At 34.6% G+C, this 22114-nt stretch overlaps 1 protein-coding gene across 5 annotated transcripts in view; it reads left to right on the top strand.

Moving 5' to 3' along the window:
• The window catches only part of SNTG1 (syntrophin gamma 1), a 370446-nt gene that overhangs the window by 288104 nt on the left and 60228 nt on the right, over window positions 1-22114 (top strand). For all 5 annotated transcript variants that reach the window (XM_074819579.1, XM_074819587.1, XM_074819554.1 and 2 more), the window contains one exon: window positions 2284-2322. In XM_074819579.1, coding sequence (XP_074675680.1) covers window positions 2284-2322 — 39 coding nt within the window. The remainder of the gene's footprint in view (window positions 1-2283; window positions 2323-22114) is intronic.

Raw genomic sequence — 22114 nt, 5'->3', positions numbered from 1 at the left:
TAAATTTTACTCAGTGTATGTTGTAACATGCTGGGAAGAACAATGTTGACTAATGTTTTTCTTTCTGTATTCTCAACACAGTGTATGTCATAATTATAAAGATCAATGGCATCTGCTGCCTAATTGTAGAACTTTTTTGCTTTTTACCTTATGTCCCATTTTTATGCTTGAGAACAATGAACATTTAGGATGTTCCTAAAATTAATCACACTTAACAGTTTTTAATTCCAAGTAGAACTAAACACCTATAATGCAGTTTGCAAACTATAACATAATTAAAAACAATTCATTTCAAGAAATCATCACCATGTTACCTGAAAGATGAACAGGACCATTTTAATTCATCAAAGTAACAATAGTTCAAACAACTATGCAATGTAGGTACTTAGATGGTACTTTGAAAAAATGATCTGAAAACTTGTGAATGAGAAAGTGATGTTTGGATCATGCATTTTATATTGCCCGGGAACATTTAAAGGTACACAAGGCTCCTAATGTACTTTATTTCTGTTAAAAAATTCAATCTCTGTGTATGAAGTAAACAAAAATGCTACTGAAGTATTTAATAATGTAACTGAAACTTGCCCCTAAAGAGGTATTTTCAGTATTTTGTTTAGAATAGTAAAATCTCTTTTTCTTGACAATGTTCTTTCATAACTGAAATTTTTCACAGTATTGGCTGTTGTCTTTGCTTAAACTAGAAGGAAATACACAGTTTTGATGAGGATTTTAATAGAATCTACTAGTACAAACAGGGATTTATCATGCTGGAGATTTAGGAATAAATCTCAAAAGTCTTGAAGTCTCTTTCTGTCAAAAACCTGTTTTTCATCCAGCTTTTCTTTTAAGAATTCATGTAAAATAATTGTTATCTCATAAAGTGTGGATTTATTTTATTTTAATACTTTGTCCACCGAATGTTCTTGCTCCTCTAATGCTTCCACTTAAGTTACATTGAAGGAGGAAACTGAAACTGAGGTATATGCAAGAAGAGAGGGTGGAAATGTTCTTCTGGCACTTTTGATTCAGGATACATTTGAAAACCTACTGAAATTGCTTGTCAGCATGTTCTTGGCAGTAAAAATTATCCTTTAATAGCAAAACTGTGGGATGTCAGTGACAGACTTATAGACTTGCTCAGTATTTACATGAAGAATGCAAAGAGGTTTCCACTGCAGCAAACAGTCTGTTTTTAAAATCTGCAAAACACATTGCCGCTCACATCTCTGCATATAGTTGTTTAGAGATGATATTGTAAACACTGGAGGAAATTCAGTGGTGATTCTTCTCTTCTTCTAAAAAGATACCAGACCTTTGGTCAAAGCAGTGTAAATGTTATGCTGTGGTTTCAGGGCTTTCAGGGCTATACAACTGATTCCTAGTTGACAATGTCTTTAATTTAAAGATGTGGTTTACTCCTTTACCCATAGCTACAAAAAGAATTGTGAAAAGTTAACGTAAAAGAACTAAAAATAAATTCTAGGTATTAAGTATCTGTCATGAATGCACATAGTAGATTTACTAGGTTTGCTCAAAAGCTTTCAGGACTTATGCTTAAAATAAAAAAAAATAAAATTAAAAACAAACAAACAAACAAAAACCCCCCAAAAAAACCAAAAAAACCCAAAAACAGGTTTGTTCTGCTAATGTCAGGAATGGGTATGTTCCACACTTAAGGAGTTGATTTGGACACTTTTGTGTCAGAAAGCTGACAGTGTTTATTCAGATGGAGTCAATGATCTGCAGGGCTAAGTACAAACTCCTCAAGAATCAGGTGGCTCAGACTGGTTTTCTCCCTTTACCTAGAGGTATTGTTAAATGTTTTAAGAAAAAATTACTTGAACAATTATCAAAACTGATTTTGCACACTTGATTTTGCACCTAGGATACAAAAGTAGAGTAAGGAATGTTTCAAAGGCTATTCCAGCCCAATTTCCCATCATTCTTTAAGGAAAGGAATTTGCTTAAAGCTTGATGACTTTGGTGGATAGTAGTAAGTTGTTCTGAATTATTTATATAGTTAAACACTCCAGTTAATGTTATAGCTTCTAATCAGAAAAAAAGAAAAAAGATGTAGTGTCATAGAATTCAGAAATAATTTTGCAGGTATTTTCCTTTTTGTATTCTGAATAGCTGAATGAATCACACAGTGACCACAAAAATGTCTCATCATTCACACGAGCTTGTCTGATATATGTCTCTAAAACCCAATGAAATCCAATGGTTTGGGTTGTTTTCTTCTAATGACTGAGTATTAATCTATTTTTTTATTCATTTTTATAGATTAAAAAAATCAACAGAAATTTTCCCGTAAACCAGCAGGTAAGAAAAAGAAAATTTGGAGTTGTTTCATTTACAGTTCTCATTTCAACTGTATTTAATTGTGTGGTAGCTGTGCATTATTCTAGCTCAAGAATTCTCAGTAGATTTTCTTTAGAGCATACCTTGATGCCTCAGAATAGTGGGGTTTTTTCTAAAGTCAAAGGGAGCTAGAGTGTTCGGTCAAAATAAGATCATGCCTAATCTTTTCAAATCAACCTGTTTAATGCACGTATATATATTTTCTTCAGATTGCATCTTATCCATTTTACTATAAAAAGGGGAATGGGATTGTTACACTTTACAGAATTAGCCAGCAGCCATCAATGTTCTAAAATTCTAAAAATGTATGAATTCTATTATCTAAATGAAGGCATAAAAAAATAATATTTGCACGAGGTTATGGAGCACACCAGTAGCAGAATTTGGAACAAACAGGTCATCTGACTGTCTCCAAGCTCATCCATTAGCAATCTCATATTACTGGAAGGCACTGCAATGTCTTAAAAAAAGGGAGTAAGATTCCTTGAATAGAGATGGTTTCTTGCAAAATGCATCATGAACACAAGTGCTGCTCTTCTCTACAGCTGTGTATCAGGTGATTGGATCCATGGAACAAAGGGATAGAGTTCTGTGTCTTGAGGAATCTGTTCTTTCCACAATTATTTTTTTATTTCTAAAGAAGCAAACCTACAGGCAGCTCAAAGCTAAAGGCTGAAATTCTGAGGTTCTAGTTGCTAGAGACCATAGTAAGAATGGAAACAGCCACGCCTCCTCAAAAGGATCAGCATATATTTTACAAAACTTTTGAAACAAAACATGAATAAAAATATTCAGGGTAAAGCTCAGTACACTGTAAAGTGAACAAAGATTCATTTGGAACAAAGTCTGTTCCCATACTACAGTAATGCCATTCATTGTTCTATGATACAGCACAACAGTTGAAAATGTGACCATTTTGTGGTGGGCTAATTATCACAGAGTACAAGTCTAGTAAATTAAACCAGTTAATTAAGTATGCATGTGTTGTGTATCACAACTATTAACATAATGGGGAGTTCTTTTTAAGAAACTTGTAATAAGGGGAAACAGAGAAGTGTGATTCATCAGAAGGAACCAATTACTTCCTCATAGGAGAGAAATATGTGTAGGACTGAGCTGTAAACTTGCCTTCAAGAGGACAGATTTGAGGAATAAATGTGCTTTCACCTCCCTTACACCACATCTTCCACCAGTCAACATATTTCTCAGTTCCCAGTCTCTGGCCCAACTTTATTAATATAGAATTATTAATATGGAATTGTGCTGTGTGTAACTCACAAGAGGGGACGATATTACTATTATGTTTCCTGTTTTCTTCATAAGAAGGTCCACACATCATAATAAATTAATAACAATAATATTATTAATAATAATAATAGTAATAATAATAATAATAACAACAACTATATGGGTATGTATAAATAAAGTTAGAATAAATAAAACATAATCAACAATTAGGTACATTTTTATTTGCCCTTGATTCTCAATTCTTCATCTGCACTACAATTAGTCAGATTTTTAGATATTTTTATATCACTCTTGCATCCTGAAGTCACAGACAGGAAGTGGTTTGTCACATTCAGCAATTGAAGGTAACACTTGCATTTGGGCATTTCAGAACAGTTTCTATAACATCAGTTGCTGGCAGTGGCAAAGAAATGCTCCTATCTCAAAAGAAGGAAGGACAAAATAACTAGTAAACAATAGTTAACTTGCTCCATTTTCACCAATAATTTACTCTGAACTTATCCCTTGTCTTTTCTACTGGAAAAAAAAAAAAAAAAAAAGAACAAAAATATAAGCAACAGTTATAATGTCCCACGAGGCTAACATATTAATTCAGTGATCTATGCTGGTTTGGAACTCTTGGCACGTGTGGTCAGTAAGGCATTTTCCTCTTCGTTAGAATTCCAGTGGAAAGCAGAAATAACTTTCTTGAATATCTTGTTACTCATGTTATCTATTAGGGCAGCCTGCAATTAATGCATTCTTCTCTCATCAGCATCAATCACTATATTCCAAAGGAATTACCATGGACCATTTCAAGAAAGTCAGCCAAAAGTTCAAACTGAAAAGAAAGAGGCCTATGTGATGGGCAGTGAGATTAATAAGGCCTCACTGTCCGTCAAATACTGGAAAAGAAAAAGGTTTATTGATCTGTGGATGTCTTGAAATTTTAAAGAACATTAATTTCAAAAACAGACTCCCCTTTGGGTTTACCTTATGAAAGATGGCTTTGGTTTTTTACTGTAGAAGGAGCTAGGAATTTTCACCTAATTTAAATTTAATAAGGTATTTCTGAGAAGAATCAGAAAAGACTACACAGAGCTAAGGTTAATTTCTGTCTTCTGATATGCAGCAGACATTAGCATGATATGCAGGGAAGGAACAGGTCTTTTTACTTGTTACATTAACACATCATTATTTATCTGAATACTAAATTATCAACTTGAATACTTTTCTCATCTTGACATTTATTTTAATAAAATGCATTTTTGTCTAAAAGGTTGAATAGCTACTTTTGACTTCTTTCTGCAAGCACATCATGAACTTGAACTCAGAAACAGATCTGATTGGGATTTTACTTCTAAATTTTTCTTACAGCTTATTTTGCCTAAAATGATTAGTCCAAACTACAAGCATGTTATCTGTTTAGGGTGAAAATGCCTCTATGTCTTATTGTACACCCTATGCATCTTGTTCAATAAAAAGCTGTAATAAGACAAAAATGACAGTTTCTAAGCACCTATAATGAAATGTTTTCAAAGTCAGTTTTTTTAAAAACATCTATTTGCTAAGAATTTTTAGAGTACTATCTTTAATCAATACAGGTAAAAAAGGTTTGTGTGTTCATGTGGCTTTTCAGTTCTCCCTCAGTGACAAAATTTCTACAGTATATTTTACATTTCTTCCCTGTATATCTAAAGATTACTGATAAATTTCAGTATTTAACCTTTTCTCTCAAATATCTTCCTTTACTAAGGGGATCAATATCTTTCTCACACTGAGATATTACTAGTATCAAAAATTCATGTGAAGGTTTTGATCTTACACCTTTGTCTATCTAAGAAAAATTTTCTACAGAATTTTCCATCAACAGTGGCAACATTGCCAGTTAATGCTTTGACTGCTGTCTTCATCCTATTATGCTTTAAAAAAAAAGCATACTTAATTTCACTTAACAAATACCCAGGTTTTTTTTTTTATCAGCATTATCAAGGTAATTGAAGGTGATTTTCACTTAGAATTTTTGTATATATATGTGCATGTGAAGGAGGGAAAGCAGTTGTCAAACTAGAGTCAAGGAACCAATTGAGTTAGAATACCTTTATGAATGTATTCTTAATTTTGAGAGGAAAATATCAGCACAGACAGATCCATTAGCATTACAATGTAGAAACAAATGAACCTACATAGGTGTGGAAGCTGCTGTAACACTGACAGTGTTAACCAAATCTCTCAATGATGCAATAAGTTAGAAAGAGAAAACGTGATTAGAAAAGACTTGACTGCACATAATGTAGCAGCTTTCCTTCAAGGAAATTGTGAAGGTAGGTTTGTCTGGAAAATTATTAGAAAAATAAGATACATTTATTGGAAACTGAAAGTTCAAATATGAAGAGTAACGATAAGAAAGTGACAATTATATGGACAGCATGAAACAATAAGAAGTTTTAAGAATAGTGTTTAATAGTGGTGAAAAGGTGATGACAAAAATGCTAGAAGGCCACACAGACAAAATATTGTTGAAGAAGATTGTGGAAGAAGAGGGAAATAAAGTTCTTTCTGAGCTGACAATGAAAAGAACACTTGAAGGTGGTAAAAAATTAGAAAATTGGTTGTGTTTTCTATATTGGTACCATATGCACAGTCTACATATAGTACCATCTAAGACAATATCAGCAAGTAGTTGAGAAAAAAAATTTAGATAATTTGGTACTGAAAACACAATGCATATTTTATATATGCACTAAATACTATGTCGTAGGCAAAATTTTCATAATTTCAGAGGAAAGACAATAAAGACCTCATAGCAGAGGCACGAAGAATAGAATATTTCAAGGTTTCAGCCAGAGGCTTCTCTATTTGATCAGTCAAGATGGAAGAGGAAACACAGGTATGTTTCCTTTTCTCGGAACTCATCACCGCTGTTCAGCTGTTACACTGATTACAGCAAATGTCAGCTCCTGCAAGAGCCGTCATGCAGGTGAGTTCTGAATGGTGGCATCGTCTTCTCTGCTAACCCCTTCCAAACAACAGGAAAATACACCCTACCTCAATAAACTGTGGTGGTGTGTTGAGGTCAAGCACTGCCCATTCCTTTTCAGTTCCCAGTTAGCCACCATGAGTTTGTGAATGTGCTGATCTCAGCTGAAAATTGACTTGATAGCATGTATGGAAATCAGAATTAGATAAGTCTTTCTTACAAAACTTTCTGATCTTTCTCAGAGTGGGAAATCAAATGTATTGCCTCCAGATACTGGAGATTTTACTACACATTATAACCCTCATTTTTTATTTGGGATTTATTGAGATTTACCATTTACTGATTGTCATGCCAAGAGGATGAATTGGTTATATATGGTTTAAGTAAGCAGTGGAGTTGAAGGTATAGATTTAAATCTTAGTCTGGCTTTCAGTTCACCTCCTCCCGTCCCTACATGTACAAGTAACTACAATGTTTATAAATTGCAGTTGGTAATGTCCTATCTGTCTGATTGCACTTTTAACTTCTTTTACTCATCAAGCTAGCAGTACAAAGCAGATTCAGTACCTAGCAAGTCCAGCGAGCTCATTTTCCATTTTATTGGATTATGGCTGTTTACATACATTCACAAATGCAATAAATAAGCTCTTGCTTCCCTACTACACAGACAAAAGTTGAATCTCAGGTTTTCACATGAAACAGAGGTTAGAATATCTTGGCAGAGCAGTGTATTTCAAACTTTCTTTTCCCATGCTGTATGTCTCATCTCTATTAAGATGAATTCAAAGCTATAACTCTTCACCTTTCATTAATGCTAAATTCACAAAAAAGGATAATGGGTTAGAATGCTATAAACCTTTAAGTTGAACACTCTTCTGTACACAGTCAGCACAAGCATTTTTGAAAGATTTGTCTTGTCTCTACAGAAGATAAGATAGTCTAGTTAAATAATTTTCATTATCATTTTTAAGGAGAATTTTTCCCTCTAGAATTATCCTGCATTTATGGGAAAAGAATTGTCAGCTGTCCTGTTAACAGTTAACAGTTTATAGTGAAAATTATATGAGAGTGAGACAGAGAGTGTTTCCATCTCCACAGCTGTGTCTAACTCAGTTTTAGAACATCATGTCATAATGAACTAATGCCACACTAAGGCAAGAAACTGGGGTATAACTGTGCATGTCAGATTCTGCAGCACTCAGTTGTCATGAATTGCAGTGTTTTACAGGCATATTTATGTTCTTGATTATGTTCACAAATATACATGGATATGCTCATTTTCTCTTGTTTTTGATACAATTTAATAAAAACAACTACATGCAGCTGTACTGGATCAGCTATGTAATATCACCTCATATTCCAGTTTAACAGTCTGCTGTTCAGCTTGATTAGAGTTATGCAGTTAGAACAAACTCATTTAAAATCACTTCTAAAAATTCAAGTCAGTGAGTTTATTTAATAAAACCTAACTTCTAAACGCTGGATAAAGGTGAATACACGCAAATGTCACGTTGGCTGGCTTCCCTGTCACTCAAGCCAGCGTCCTTTGCTGCAGATGTGTTGCATCTCTGCTACACTTAAAAAGGTAATTGCATTGCTCAGCAGGACAACATCTGTTCTAGTGATAAACATCTGTATGAAACACAACACATGCCATTTTATTTTTTTTAATTGCATAATAATAACCTCCAGGATGACACTGCTGTAGTAATTGTATTAATATTTTTAAAGTAGAATGATTAAACAGAGTTCTACTGAAAGGTGACATTGTCTTCAAAATAAATCAAGTTATTACTCTACAAGTACATTAAGGACAGTATTTGTGTTCCCTCTCCTTAGGTGTATTTTGTTTTCTTATTATTCTTTTTTTTTTTTTTCTGATTTTGCATGACTGTAGTATTAATTATTTTTCAATATGCCATTACTGCCATTCCTCAGAGTAGCCATTCCACAGCTCTTGACTGACAGTTATTGAACTTTAAGGTCCTATGGTACATCTGCTCTATCACCATCTGTTGTCACAGTAAGGATTTGATCAGGTTTATTTTGAAGGAAAATCTCTAGAATGATGCTTCTATTGTTAAATGTTTATAGAAACACACAGGGGGAGCTGAGTTCTTGCTGTTAAATTAAGCAGAAGTGCACGATAGGGTGTAAATTATGCTGTGCTAATTCCCCACATTGTATTGTCAGCCATCTATGGCACTCAGCGTGGATTATTACTCCATAACATAACTTTACTGAGCTTTCTGTAAAATGAAATGAATAAATATATATATAAAAATATGTTTGGTTGACATGAAATACTTTTCACAGAGCAGTTTCTTTAATAGTTTTAGATGTTTCTGAGGCACTCTCTACTATAAAAACTATGTTTCCTGTAGCCGGTAAAAGATTTTTCTTCCCTTTACATTGTAGTCCAGAGTAGCTTTTGAACTTCAGGACATTAAAAAGTTTTAGAAGGGCAATACACACCATAGATTGTTGAGGAAGCCATGTTGACTTTGGAGAGAAAGGTCAGACTGCTTCCTGAAGATAGTGGATTACCTGATGAGCATTCATGTTGTGAGTCACTTGATACCGTTATTGGATAACATTGCTTATATCCTAGGGCTGCATATGCTATAGCTCATGAGAGGATGGAAGTAATTTGGACACTGGCTGGAAATTTAGATGATAGAAAAGAGACATTAGATCAAGTTCTTTTTTAAATCTCAAACTATAAGTCTAAAGCTGTGTATCAAATAATTTCTGCATGTTCAGCAAATTTAATTTTGCCTCAAGTATAGATTTCATGCTCATTGACATTTTTTTCTCATTTATCTTCTCATATTTTTTCCTGATACTAACTTGTTACTATAACAAGTATTAATTAGCTAATTTTTTCTCTGAAATGTTAATGTCACTCCATGAAAACTGCTTTCAGTAAGGGTTAGTTTTGCCTGAGCAAATGTAGTGACCACATATATGTTGGATCTGTGTTCAGATTTTAGTCAAGACAGGGATGAAAATACTATATTCTCTACTAAAGGCTTAAATAGGGCAGATGAATGAGGGGAGTCTAAACGCCTTGCTCTATAGCAGACATTTAAAATTGAATGAAATAAACAGACACATCCCACAACTAGATGTTGTTAAATGGAATCCTAAACTGATAAACAAAAAACAAATATTATTATTTTCTGGTTCCAGGAGAAGAATTAGTAGATATTGTGCATATTTTAGTGACATTTCACTTAGGAATCTGCTGGGAAGTGATGTGATGCCTAGCTGTTACCCATTTGGTTCCAGAGAATGGAACCAAACTACCGGGATAAGATCCAAAACAGCTGGGGTGTAGCTCTACCTTGGGCATTTCACAGGGACAAGTCAGATAGCCCTTCTTGCTTTGTGGCTTAGGGGTCTGAGTCAAAGATTCACATCAGGTTCAGAGCTCTGAATGCTTCCACAAAGACTCTTTCTGAGAAATTAATAGAAGTTCCTGCTCTAAATAAATAGATAGATAAATAAATACATACACTTTATAAAAGAATATGTTTATGCCTATTTTGTGGTGACAGTCATGCCTTAAAAGTATTCAACTGGTAAGTGGGCAGCTTGTTCTACTGCTTACCAGATTAAGGTGTTCTTACCAGATCTTTCATTGTGCTTTACACTCCTCTCAGGTGTGAAATCAGGCTCTTTCTGATCCCACAGGTCTTGCGTGTCTCTCTGCATAGTGTCATAGTTCCAACAGAGGCTGTATACCTCACCTCTTAGCTTGATGGTTAGGTTAGAAGATGGAAAATACAGGTTTCATGCACTTAGTTTGCAAGCTGTGTAATTCCTAGGTTGTCATAATAAGGGCTTTCCCTTCAGCTGCAACTTTTTGCAACAATATGATCTTAATTTTTTTTAATAAATCTGACCCTGCCAGTATGCATCAAGGGTTCTTCTAAATCAGACACACACCCCCACACACACCCCCGCCCCCCCAGCAGGTTTAAGCAGAGGGATCATTGCTTCCTGATTTGTCATAAAGCTTTAATATGGACAAATACTTGCAGTTCTTCCCAGAAGCATAATTCTGTATCTATGAGGTCAGACAGTGAGAAACCACTGAATTTAAATAGCAATTGAAGGGATTGCTTTTGTTGAATCATTTTATCCCTGTATTATATTTATATGCATGACATAAGTAAATCCTGCTTTAAGTCTTTAAATATATTTGGATCTGATCTTTTGCCACTTACCCAAAAAATGGGATATGTAAGATAAATAGGCCAGTGAAAGGGATACCTGCAATTTTAAATGACAGATTTTGGGGGGAGTTGCATATTTATGATGTCTGAGACTGGAAACATAAGTAGTAAATGTTAAAGCAAGAAAGGGCCATTTTTGATCCTAATAGAATAAATACTTGCATCTTTTCCATGTAGTTCATCGTTGAACAGGCTTTTTAGCTACTGTTCAAATGGGGCAACAAACCAGGAGGACAGGAAGCAAATTTCAGCACTCTTGTTTAGAAGTAGATGCCTTGAGTCATGCATATGTCCTCTCTGCTCTCTGACAAGTTCCTGAAAAGTAGTAACAAAGAGAAGAAATTAGAAAAGGAGAGAAATTGAGTCACTATATCCACAAAATATATAGGTTATCTTTTTTTTTTACAGTTATACTTAGAAAGATTAAGTATGAGGAAAACTTTTTTTTTCCTCTAACCTCACCTTAAATCAGGAATTGTTAATATTCATAGCTTACCAGATATGAATTTGTTCTGTCTGGCCATTTTGGAATTTTCCTTGGAGGCTGAGGCTAGAAATAAAAACATTGCAATGCTTTATTGTAATGTCTCTTCTATTGCATCAAGTGAATGTAAAAGTTCCCAAGAATAACAATTTTAGTAGATTAGAATGAAGGTATTCTGTAAGCCTATATACACATTATTCCTTGGGGAATTGTATCATCTAAATAAATTAATTGGAATCAATGAAGCATATACTTTACCTGTAGATCTTCTATTGAAGGAACACATGGAACTCAAAAGGCTTAAAGAAAATATTTTTAATTACAGTTTACTTTAAGAGGAAAGGTGAATAAGCATTTCATTTTTTCTCATTCACTTATTTTAACTCTGTGTGGATGATTGGTATTTCATATCGTACTCTGTGAGAGGAAAAATATTTAGTCTCTTGAACTTCTATAAACAGCGTTCTGTGGACCATAGATGGTCATTGATCTTTCCCCTTTCATCAAAATAATAGTCCATGGTACCGGTGATACAGTTCCTACCTACAGTTCCTACTGGTGATACAGAATTTCAGAAAAGAGTTGATGTGTAAAATAGTACAAAGCAATTGACAATTTATGCATTACCTACAAATGAAGAAGGAAAAAAACCCCAAGAAGTATTAATCACTGAAAATGTCTGAGGGAAAACTGACAATAAAATTGATGTAAAATGTTAAAAAATGTAGTTAATTGCAAATGCAGAGACACATCCTAGGAAGTCATAACATGAGAATGCTTTTTTGTCCTTTTAAACAGTTATATTTCCTGGTAAGGAGACACTGTTTAGTGAGCAATATCTGTTATATGTTTAGCACATTAGAAAACTTTTGCTTTCAATCTTACTATTTTGGGAAACAAAACGTATTAAATTCATCCTATTTTATGACAGAGCAAATAGAAATTTAACAGCGGTAAATAGATAAACTATTCTCAGGAGTTGACAACTGAAAAAAAAAAAATTATTTATTTAATAATAAACATTTTCCTTGTTGGCCTATCAGTTATGCTGGGTTTAGAAACAAAAAAAGTTCTCCTTTACTTATAAAGAATTATTCTGGAAAATGGTGAAAGTCTGGAGAGGCAAAAGGACCTGAAGAAGTAGACAGGCAATGCTGCGGCTGGGAGCTTCTGACCAAGGTCCAGACAGACATCTGGCTTCTTTCTCTCAAACAGGTCTATACCTGATGGCTCTGATAGTGTGTAAGGGCTGAGTGTCCAGAGTCACTTGATCCAACCGGCACGCTCAGAGTACCCCAAAGTCCAGCAGGATCAAGATACAACAATATGCGGTTTCTAGCTGCTTTCTTTAAATATACAGCCAGAAGTCATGCTGCTTCCCATTATTTGTTTAACAGCCTACTGTTTACAGTACTTGCTTGATAGAAGCAGTAGTCATTCATCACTCCAACTTATTGCTCCCATGAGCCTGCCTAACAGTGGTAGGTGAGATGATATGGCAGCATCTCCTTCCCCTCCTGCTGAAGTAGGCTGCAGTTCAAAACCAACCCCCAGACAGTGGAAGAGTATGCAAAAAGGATCCAGACCTCTGAGACTATGCAAAAGGGCTTGAAGAAAATATGTTCTCTGTGAGAGGAGAGACTTCTGTCTAAGTATTAATTGTGAGTTTACATCCATCAATTGTTTAATAAAGTTCCTGTAGGTCACTGTCCACTCTTCGCAGAGCCTTAAACTATTCTATCAGATTCTCTCCTTCAGCCACACAGGTAGCACCCACAGTGGATTTTCTATTTTGTCTTCCCTGTGGATGAAGGAGCCTACCTGTCCTTCTGTAGAGGTCTCTGAGGGTACAGAGCCTCAGTGTCTTAACACTGAAGTTCAAGCTTCATTCAGGACTCAGTCTTCATTTTGAGGCAGTTACATCTTTTATGGGTTGTATCCCTCAGTTGTTCGTGATGGTGGGACACTTTGCATTAAAAAAAATTGCCTGAGTGGATGAAAGCTCTGATACTGCAAAATAATTGTTACCCTGTACTCCTTAAAGACTAAGCTTTTCCAATGAAACTACAAAATACATGGAAATACTAAAATGTCAGAGACAAGCCAACTATTGGCAGGCATCACCTCACTGTTAAAAAATATTTAAGTGCAACATGAGTTCAGTAAATGCTATGGACTCTACTGCTAACTCCCTGCCAGAGGCTGTTGGCGTATGACCAGCAAAAGCTCCTTCAGGATACCTAGGTTTAATCCAAACACCAGGCAAAATAAAACAGACTTTATTCTAACAAAGCAAAAAAATCAGCTTGTTAAAAATCAAGTTATGAAGAGAAGCATGAAAACAGTATTACATAGAATACACTGAATATCACATTCTTGATCTAATCATCCCCTAAGGTTTTTCTTAGCTCCTGGAGAGGAGATATTTTAGCAGTAGTTTTCCTCTACATTGCTGTCTTTCAGAATGGGACTGCATCTGGTTCTCTTTCTCAACCCAGTTGTATTTGGATACCACAGTTTGCAAACTGATATTTAAAGTGGTCCCAGAGTACCCCACTTCTCCTTCTTTCTTACTTATTAATTTAGGAAGACTTTTATTTACTTTAAGAATGTGTAAGAATGAAAGTTATACATCATTGCTTCAGTCCTTTACATGCCAGCTTTTCCATTCTGTTTTAGAAAGTCAATTGAATTTCAAATAATTTCAAGATATTTAGTAACTCTTCTCATCTGACTTCTCACATCCTCTTTCCCTTCCTCCTCAATCTCCACAGAATATCGGGGTCCTTCACAAATCATAACCACTTCTCCCCTGCCCCACCCTGTTATCAACTGTGAAGGGATGATATGATTAATCTTTCATTTCTCAATAGCTGCTTATGAGCAATAGAAGAGTCCTACTGTCTTCAACCTCAAGGGTGCCTTACCTGCAAGCAGTCTGTACTAAAAATTCCTTTCAAGAGTGCATTTTAATGATGAAAGTGTGCAGTGAAAAGTTTGATACACTGCCCCACTGAAAATTAGGGTAGATATAAAATCGGTGAGTTTAGAAAATCCTGGACAGCTACAAATGGATTATGAAATGTGAATTACTACATTTGGTATGTAGTACTGTGTGTGGCACCAAAGAATAATGTGGTGCTGTAATAAAAACAATGCTGAAGCTGTTTTTCTAAGAATAGTAGACTATTTTAAAACAGTTTCCAAGACAGATATGACTGCCTTGAGATCAAAGACTGACAGAATCACAGAATTATTTAGATTGGATGAGTTGTCATAGGTCATCTGGTAAAAATCCTGCTCAGAGAATAGCCAACATAAACTAAGTTGCTCAGAACTTTCTCCAGTCAAGTTCTGAACATCTTTAAGAATGCAGATTTCATAACATTTCTTGCTAAGAGATATAATTCAATTCAGTATTTTTTAAGTACTAAAAGACATCAAAGGTGCATTGATACATGATTTCTTTTCCATAATGTCACAAGATAGACATAGTGAATAAATCTTTTTTTGTATATCGAGCAAAGTTACCACTCTGGATTTCCATTGCAGAATAATTTTTTTTTCCTTTTATAGAAATAGGTAGTTTATTTTTCAGTCAGTTGTGATTGCAAGTTCAAACTCGGAAGGAAGGTGAAAGAGAAAAGCAATGTTCTCTATTTAGCTGTAGTGGAAGATTGATACTGTTTGGTATCAGTTTGTTAAAATGCTGCAAGTTTTATCCATTCAACTGTTTGGGATTTTTTTCAAAAGTAGTCTTCATAAGTCATTCAAAATCCACTGAAAATCCTTTTAAAAGAAAAAGAGAAATCTGTGGCTTTCAGCATACTCTGATAGATGATATGTGGCTAGGAAGTATGAAATAAGAATAAATACATGCTTGATTTTGTAATGGCATTCGGGTCATTAGACTGACATGTAAGATTATCTGAAACAAAGAGGAAGGTTCAAGCTAGGTGTTTCTGTACCAAATATGTTTCTGATGACAATTTAGAGACACGTTTTAAACTTTTTTTTTCAGTTAGTGATTTTTTTCTATATATGATAGATTTGGTGATTGTCTACAATTTTTACTTCAAATCAATTTTATATTGTCAAAAGCAAAGTCTTTTTTGTTAGATTTTATTCAAGATAATGATTAACAAAAAAAGAAAAATTTCAGTCACTCCTATTAATGTTGTGGATCTAGTAACAAGTGACTAATATGATTGTGAAAATGTCTTGCTTTCGTAATTCTGTGTTCTGTTCCTCCTACTTTTGATAATTTTTTTACATATATCTTTGAAATACATTTTGATTTAAGGGAAGATTAGAGGATAAATGTTGTCTGATATTTCTGATAAAGAAGGAATCATAATGTTATCCATATATGTCAACTTTATGGATTAGTTTACAATGTCTTATTACATGATATGAATTGAATTGAAATATAAACTGAAGTTTTACTGCATTGCTCATTTTTTAAAGATCAAAGAAGACTATCATTTTCTGTTTAGAAATTAATCTTAAATAGACCTATTGCTTAATGATCTCAGAAACTGAATTTATTAGATGAAAGATTATTTGGTATAGCTAATGAATAATAAAATTACCTTAGGGAGTATCCTTTATTGATTTGAACATTAAATTTTTATACTGCCTGTTGGGTTTTTTCCCTGTTAGTAACTGGCACTGGTAATGTTAATCCACCAAAGACACTGTGCAGATGCATCAAAAATTCTCATCTGTAGATTTTCATGTTCTGTAAGAGAGCTGTGTAGCCTCAGTTATTTCTGACTAATCCACCAGTAGATAAGACTTCTTCATTATTTCCCTTCTCTTAGTAAACTTTGTTTCTATGCACTGATTTTCAGTTGCTGGAGATACTGATGTCCAGAAAGTTTAATAAGAAAATTCAATAACTGACTTTGCTTAAGAGACATCTGCCCCCATTAATGGTTGTAAAGAAGTGCTCACTACACTATACCATACAGTGTCGTATATCACTTGCCATCATGTTTCTGATTGCAGTAGCCATTAATCTTTGAAGGATTATATATATTATTATTTTTGAATTGGCTCTAATAATTGCTTCATTATGTGCATTTTTGTGAATGCGAAACAGGTTCAAATGGTGGTTTACCTTCTTGTAATAGTACAGTCCTTCCCTTGATGCTGCAAGTTTTTAGAAATTAGCAACTTTCCTTGAACCTTTATCAATTTTTTCATAATAAAAAAATGTTAGCTAACCATCAGTTGACCTTTACTAGACCTTCTTTCTCACAGCAAAATCATGGTGCTGGTAAGAACGGAAGTAAAACTCATGGCACTACTCCTTCTTCAGTCACACTCTCTTCATTCAAAACAATTCGTTAACTGAACATGGATTATGAAAGCTGAAAACCAGAAAACTGATTGTACTTTTGAAAATAAAATTTCACCTATTGATTAGTTTTTCTTCTTTCAGTTACCTGCATTGACTTCTTAAAAAAACCAAAAAAACCAATGAATTGCTAAAAGGCAATGTAATTCTAGTCTAAATTTATTCAATTTTTTTTTTTAGATTTTATTTATATTTATCATTCTGGGAGTGTACAAGTAGTAATTGTGTTCTCTGAGAGCCCTGAGAAAGCCTTAAGAACACTTTAAGCTTGCAGAATTCTTTTTCTTTTGATAATCAAATAGGACAGAAAATAATTGTTTCTCAGTATATATAGCAAAAGAGATTTTACAACATTAATAGCTCTTTTCATCAGTTTGTAAGTATTGCCATTTAAATGGCTAAGAATGGAAAGTAAAAATCTGGCTTCTTAACAGTTGTCACCCATTAGCCATGAATAGCATTATTCTATAGAATTCTGGTGTTGGTTTCATCAGAGGTTAAATTATTTAAATATAGTATTTTAAGTGTAAACAGGCTTTTGTATACTTACATATATATCTGCACTGCTAATTTTGTGAATAGTTCAAACTTCAATCTCACAAAGATATAAAAATATATCTAAGTCAGATCTTGTGAAGTCATTGTTACCAAAAAAGGGATTTCCATCAGATATGTTTATTTTGCTGTGCAAGCAGCAACACCAGAGACTTAAAAGACAGCTTTAAGTATACACATTATTTGCAGTTTTATTCTGGCTTTGTGAGCAGTTTGAAGTGTAAACATCTAATTCTGTAGAAACGTAATTTTAATGTTATGCAAACTCAAAACATGTATTACTAAAAACAAACAAGTCTAACCATTACCCATCATCTGTATTTTCTGTATATTCAGTCATTTGGGATTCTTCCACTTTTATCGTCACCTTCTCCTTTGGATGGAGCTCAGTAAGCAGAAATCTAACAGGCTTTCAGGATGTGAGCAAAGCAGCTACATGAGTAGCGTGATCTGACAGAGACAGCCAAGTAGCCTAAGTTGCACTACCAAGTTCTGCTTACCAGTCCTTTTCAGAGAAACAGAAAAAGGAAATCAAAAGAATATCTAGAACTAATCATTGAAATCTAATTGAAAACTACTCCTGGGTTGCATTAAGAACGATAATAAATGTTTCTGTAAGTGATTCACTCACAGTGATACCTTAAGAAAGATAAATATGTCAGTTGTTTGCTCTGTGGCACCATCGGTAGTCTGAAAGACATTGTCTGGTGACTTGTAATATTCTGATCTTTTTCTTCATTCAGCATGTTTGAGTAGTCTAACCTGAGGTGACAAAGATAAATGTGACACATTGTTCTTCAGAAAGGAAGGGCTATGCCCTCCAGCTTGATGATCTGCAATATTTTTTTTGTTTGACCCATTTATATTTTAGAGCCTGAAAAATATATTACATTTATCCTGTGTACATTTAGAAGAGGAAAAAAAAAAAAAAAGTCATTAATCAAAAGTCCTAAACACAGTCAATCTACTAGGCTTTAAAATAGATTATGTTTGCTTTCTTGCCACCTGAGTGTTGAGCTTTCTGTATTACACTGTTATCTGTTTAAACCCTTGGAAAACCTGGAAATTTTATCCTGGATTAAAATTTACAGCCCTCCTTGTCCCTGCTCATAAATTCAGTATGTGAAAAATGGACAGGCAGGAATTCAAATATGACCATATATCAAAGATGTTTTTCCCAGTAAAAAAACCCAGAATCCTGATTGCAGTTACACAACAGCAAAAAAAAAGGGCGGGGGGGGGGGGGGGGGGGGGGGCGGGCGGATGATGACAGTGTGATATATAGGAAGTTTTCTAGTTAGGATGTCTGTAAGACCTGCTCATTATCAAAGAGTTTGCTGAGAGCTACTCTGATGAGAGTATCAGAGGAGGTCTGAAGTTTCTCAGGTCAGCTGTAAAATGCCTGTGATGGCAGCTGGACTGAGTCTCCTCAGTGATAAACCTGGCAGTCCAATGAACCTGCACAAGGATGTGCTAAATTACTCTGAAGGTGAGTTATGTGGCAGATAAACAAGAGAATTCTCTACAAGAAGAAAGGAGGCTTATTCAAGTGAGGAAGGCAGATCACTCTAGATAACATAAGATATATTTTTTCATCATCTAGCTACTATACCTATTAACCAGGAAAATGCTTAACTCAATCCAATGTGAAATGCACACAGCCCTTATGCAATTCAGGGGGTTTACCATATGTTGGCTACCTACACTAGTTGATGATTAATTTTTTTTAATTACCCAGACAATATCCTGCAATCCAGGACTAGCATGAGCTATTTTTGTACTGATTCCTTCTATGAATTTCACACACACACACCCTAAATTAATATAGATTGGTACCTAATAGTGCAGTTTGCATCCAAATCTATCTTTGTAAAAACAGCTGCATAAGGTCTTTCTTGGAAAAATTCTCAACACAGGAATGCTGTACTTTCTAAATGCTAATCACCTCTATTAAAATGAACAAATCCAAGTTGTAATGAATTTAAAATACATGTAATTGTTCATTGACTTGAATAATTTAAGGGAGGAAAAAAACTTTTAATGTTGACATTTTACAAAGGCACACAGTTGCCCAATTAATGTTCAAATTGACTTTGTTTTTAGAATTTATTTCAATGAACAGATACTTAGAAGTCTTAAGTAAAATGAGTGCTTTGAAATAAACTGTAGCTATTAACATGTAGCACTGGATGAAAACCTGAATGGATGAGACAATATGTTGCTCTTGATTAGTAGATTATAACAAGAAACCTTATAATGTGAGAAACCTGGAAAAGCAAAGTACAGGTCTTTACCTGTTCAGAAATCTGTCCTGTATCTACATGTAGCCATCACTTTTCAAATCTGTGAAGGGAGTGAAGGCATGAAGCAGTCTATATAGTCCTGATTTCTAGAAAGATCTGGTAGTTATCATTGGGTAGGTGCTAAGATTTGTCATGGATGGTGTTGGATGTAATGTAAACTTTAATGCAGGTTTTTCAAACAGTGCTGTTAATGTTGGACAGATGTCTGCAGAGGTCGAGGCAAGTTTTGTTACCCTAAACAACTGTCTTCACTCTGATTATGACATTGTAGGCTAAGGAAGCAAATATACTCCATTTTCAGTCTTTGATATCAGTTTTCAGTTCTTTGGAGTGTAAGGGAATAATCATTTTGCCCAGGTGGCCAAGAAAGCCAACGGCATCCTGGCTTGTATTAGAAATAGTGTGACCAGCAGAAGTAGGGAGGTGACACCTGTACTCTGCACTGGTGAGGCCACACCTGGAGTATTGTGTCCAGTTTTGGGCACCTCAATACGAGAGGGATATTGAGGTGCTGGAGCGAGTGCAGAGGAGGGCAACGAAGCTGGTGAAGGCCCTGGAGAACAAATCCTATGAGGAGCAATTGAAGGAGCTGCGACTGTTCAGTTTGACGAAGAGAAGGCTGAGGGGAGACCTCATCACTCTCTACAGCTACCTGAAAGGACATTGTAGAGAGGTTGGTGCTGGTCTCTTCTCACAGGTAATTAGCGATAGAACAAGAGGGAATGGCTTTAAACTGCAACAGGGGAGATTCAGACTGGACATCGGGAAAAAAAATTTTCCACAGAAAGAGTGGTCAGACAGTGGAATAGGCTGCCCAGGCAGGTGGTGAAGTCACCATCCCTGGATGTGTTTAAGGGTCGTTTAGATGAGATGCTGGGGGATATGGTGTAGGGGAGAACTTTGTAGAGTAGGGCTGATGGTTGGACTCAATGATCCCAAGGGTCTTTTCCAACCTGAATGATTCTGTGATTCTGTGATCTTCCATAACTAAGAAGTATTTTCTGCTTTCTCTGGTACTGTTTACTTTAAGACACCTAAATATTTCCTTATTTTTTTGAGTGATTATTTAAAAAAACAGAACAGGACAAAACCAAATACTCAGCCTTGGTCTGTTAATAAGATGACAACATGAGTTCTTACTTAGAAAGACATTAAGCTCTACAAAATACAATAAATGTGTAATTTTATAATCTACCATAATTATTTTATAATCTCTAGTAATAAGTGAAATGATTAGAGACTGAATAATCCATCAGTGGGTAGTTCAAAAAAATGAAGGTGATCTTTGTCAGTGATAGCTCTAAAGCACATAGGATAGAAAGGAGGGGATATAACAGAGGAGAACTGATGGGGGAAACTATTTTGCAAGCAATCACTTTCTGGTTTTATACATTCATAATTTTTCTTATTTCATGGAACCACAGAATGGTTGAGGTCATAAGGAACCTCCGGAGGTCATCTTGCCAACAACACTGTTCAAGCAAGATCACCTAGAGCAGGCTGCCCAGGACCATGTCCATCCACAGTTCAAACCAAAACCAGTTAATTTCTAAATTTTGAAGCTCAGAAATAAAAGACAAAGGGGATATTGGCCAAAGCTGTTCCTTTGCTATTAATAATTTCATGGTATAATTTTCTAGAAAACACTGACCGTTACTGATGTTTATTTGTCACAAAACATAATGAAGCAAATGAGGCTTTAAATTATTTTAAATGTATTCTGAAACATATGTAAAATAACCTTTCATTGGCATTTATCTTCTGTTTCTTTGAGATTATTTTTCATATACAGACTGCCTTGTTTTAGTGGACTTTGTGAAGAAGATAGAAAATAATTCACAGAATTAAAAAACAATGTGGAAAGATTGTCAGTTTTTTCACAAACCTGAAAAATAAGATAGGAGACATTTTGACCATATTTACAGTAGAGCAAAATTTTTCTAGCTTTCATTCAAAATTATATATGATTAGTTCTGTTGACTTAAAAATCTTACTTGGCATAAAAATCCTAAGCCTTTTAAATACAGGACTATTTTTGCCAATGATTGCATTACAGTCACACTTTTTGATCCATTTTACTGTTGTTTTATTGTTTTTCTGCTAACAATTGACTATAATGAATTTTGAGACTATCATACAGAGAGAACGATATTAAAAACAGGGTAGAGAGCATTATCTGAGTTTCTCATCCCTCATACTTTTTCCCCTGTATTGTCTGACATATTCATTTGTTTTCTGACTCCATGTTTATCCTGTTTCCCTACAGCACTCTTTCACATAATATGAGTATGAATATGAGACTTCCAAGATAAAAAAGCTGTCAGTGCATGTTCTGATCTTTGAATCGCCCCACTCATTTAATGTCACATACATTGTACATTTCATTTGAAGGAAATTTTCTTGTATTTTTATCTCACTATTCTTCCTAAAATATAATCAAATTTGTGTAAAAACTCTGGAGAAGTCTTTGTGAAAGTCAAGGCTATTTGAGTAATTTTAGCAATATGTTGGACTGATATGAAATATGGCAATTAATGGCAATTTATTTTGCTTGATTAGGATGTCCGTGCAATATAAGTACATATAAATTAGGAGATTATG

Source organism: Strix aluco, chromosome 1 (assembly GCF_031877795.1).
Source record: "Strix aluco isolate bStrAlu1 chromosome 1, bStrAlu1.hap1, whole genome shotgun sequence".
In the NCBI taxonomy this organism is placed as follows: Eukaryota; Metazoa; Chordata; class Aves; order Strigiformes; family Strigidae; genus Strix; species Strix aluco.
This window is presented reverse-complemented; position numbering and strand designations above follow the sequence as displayed.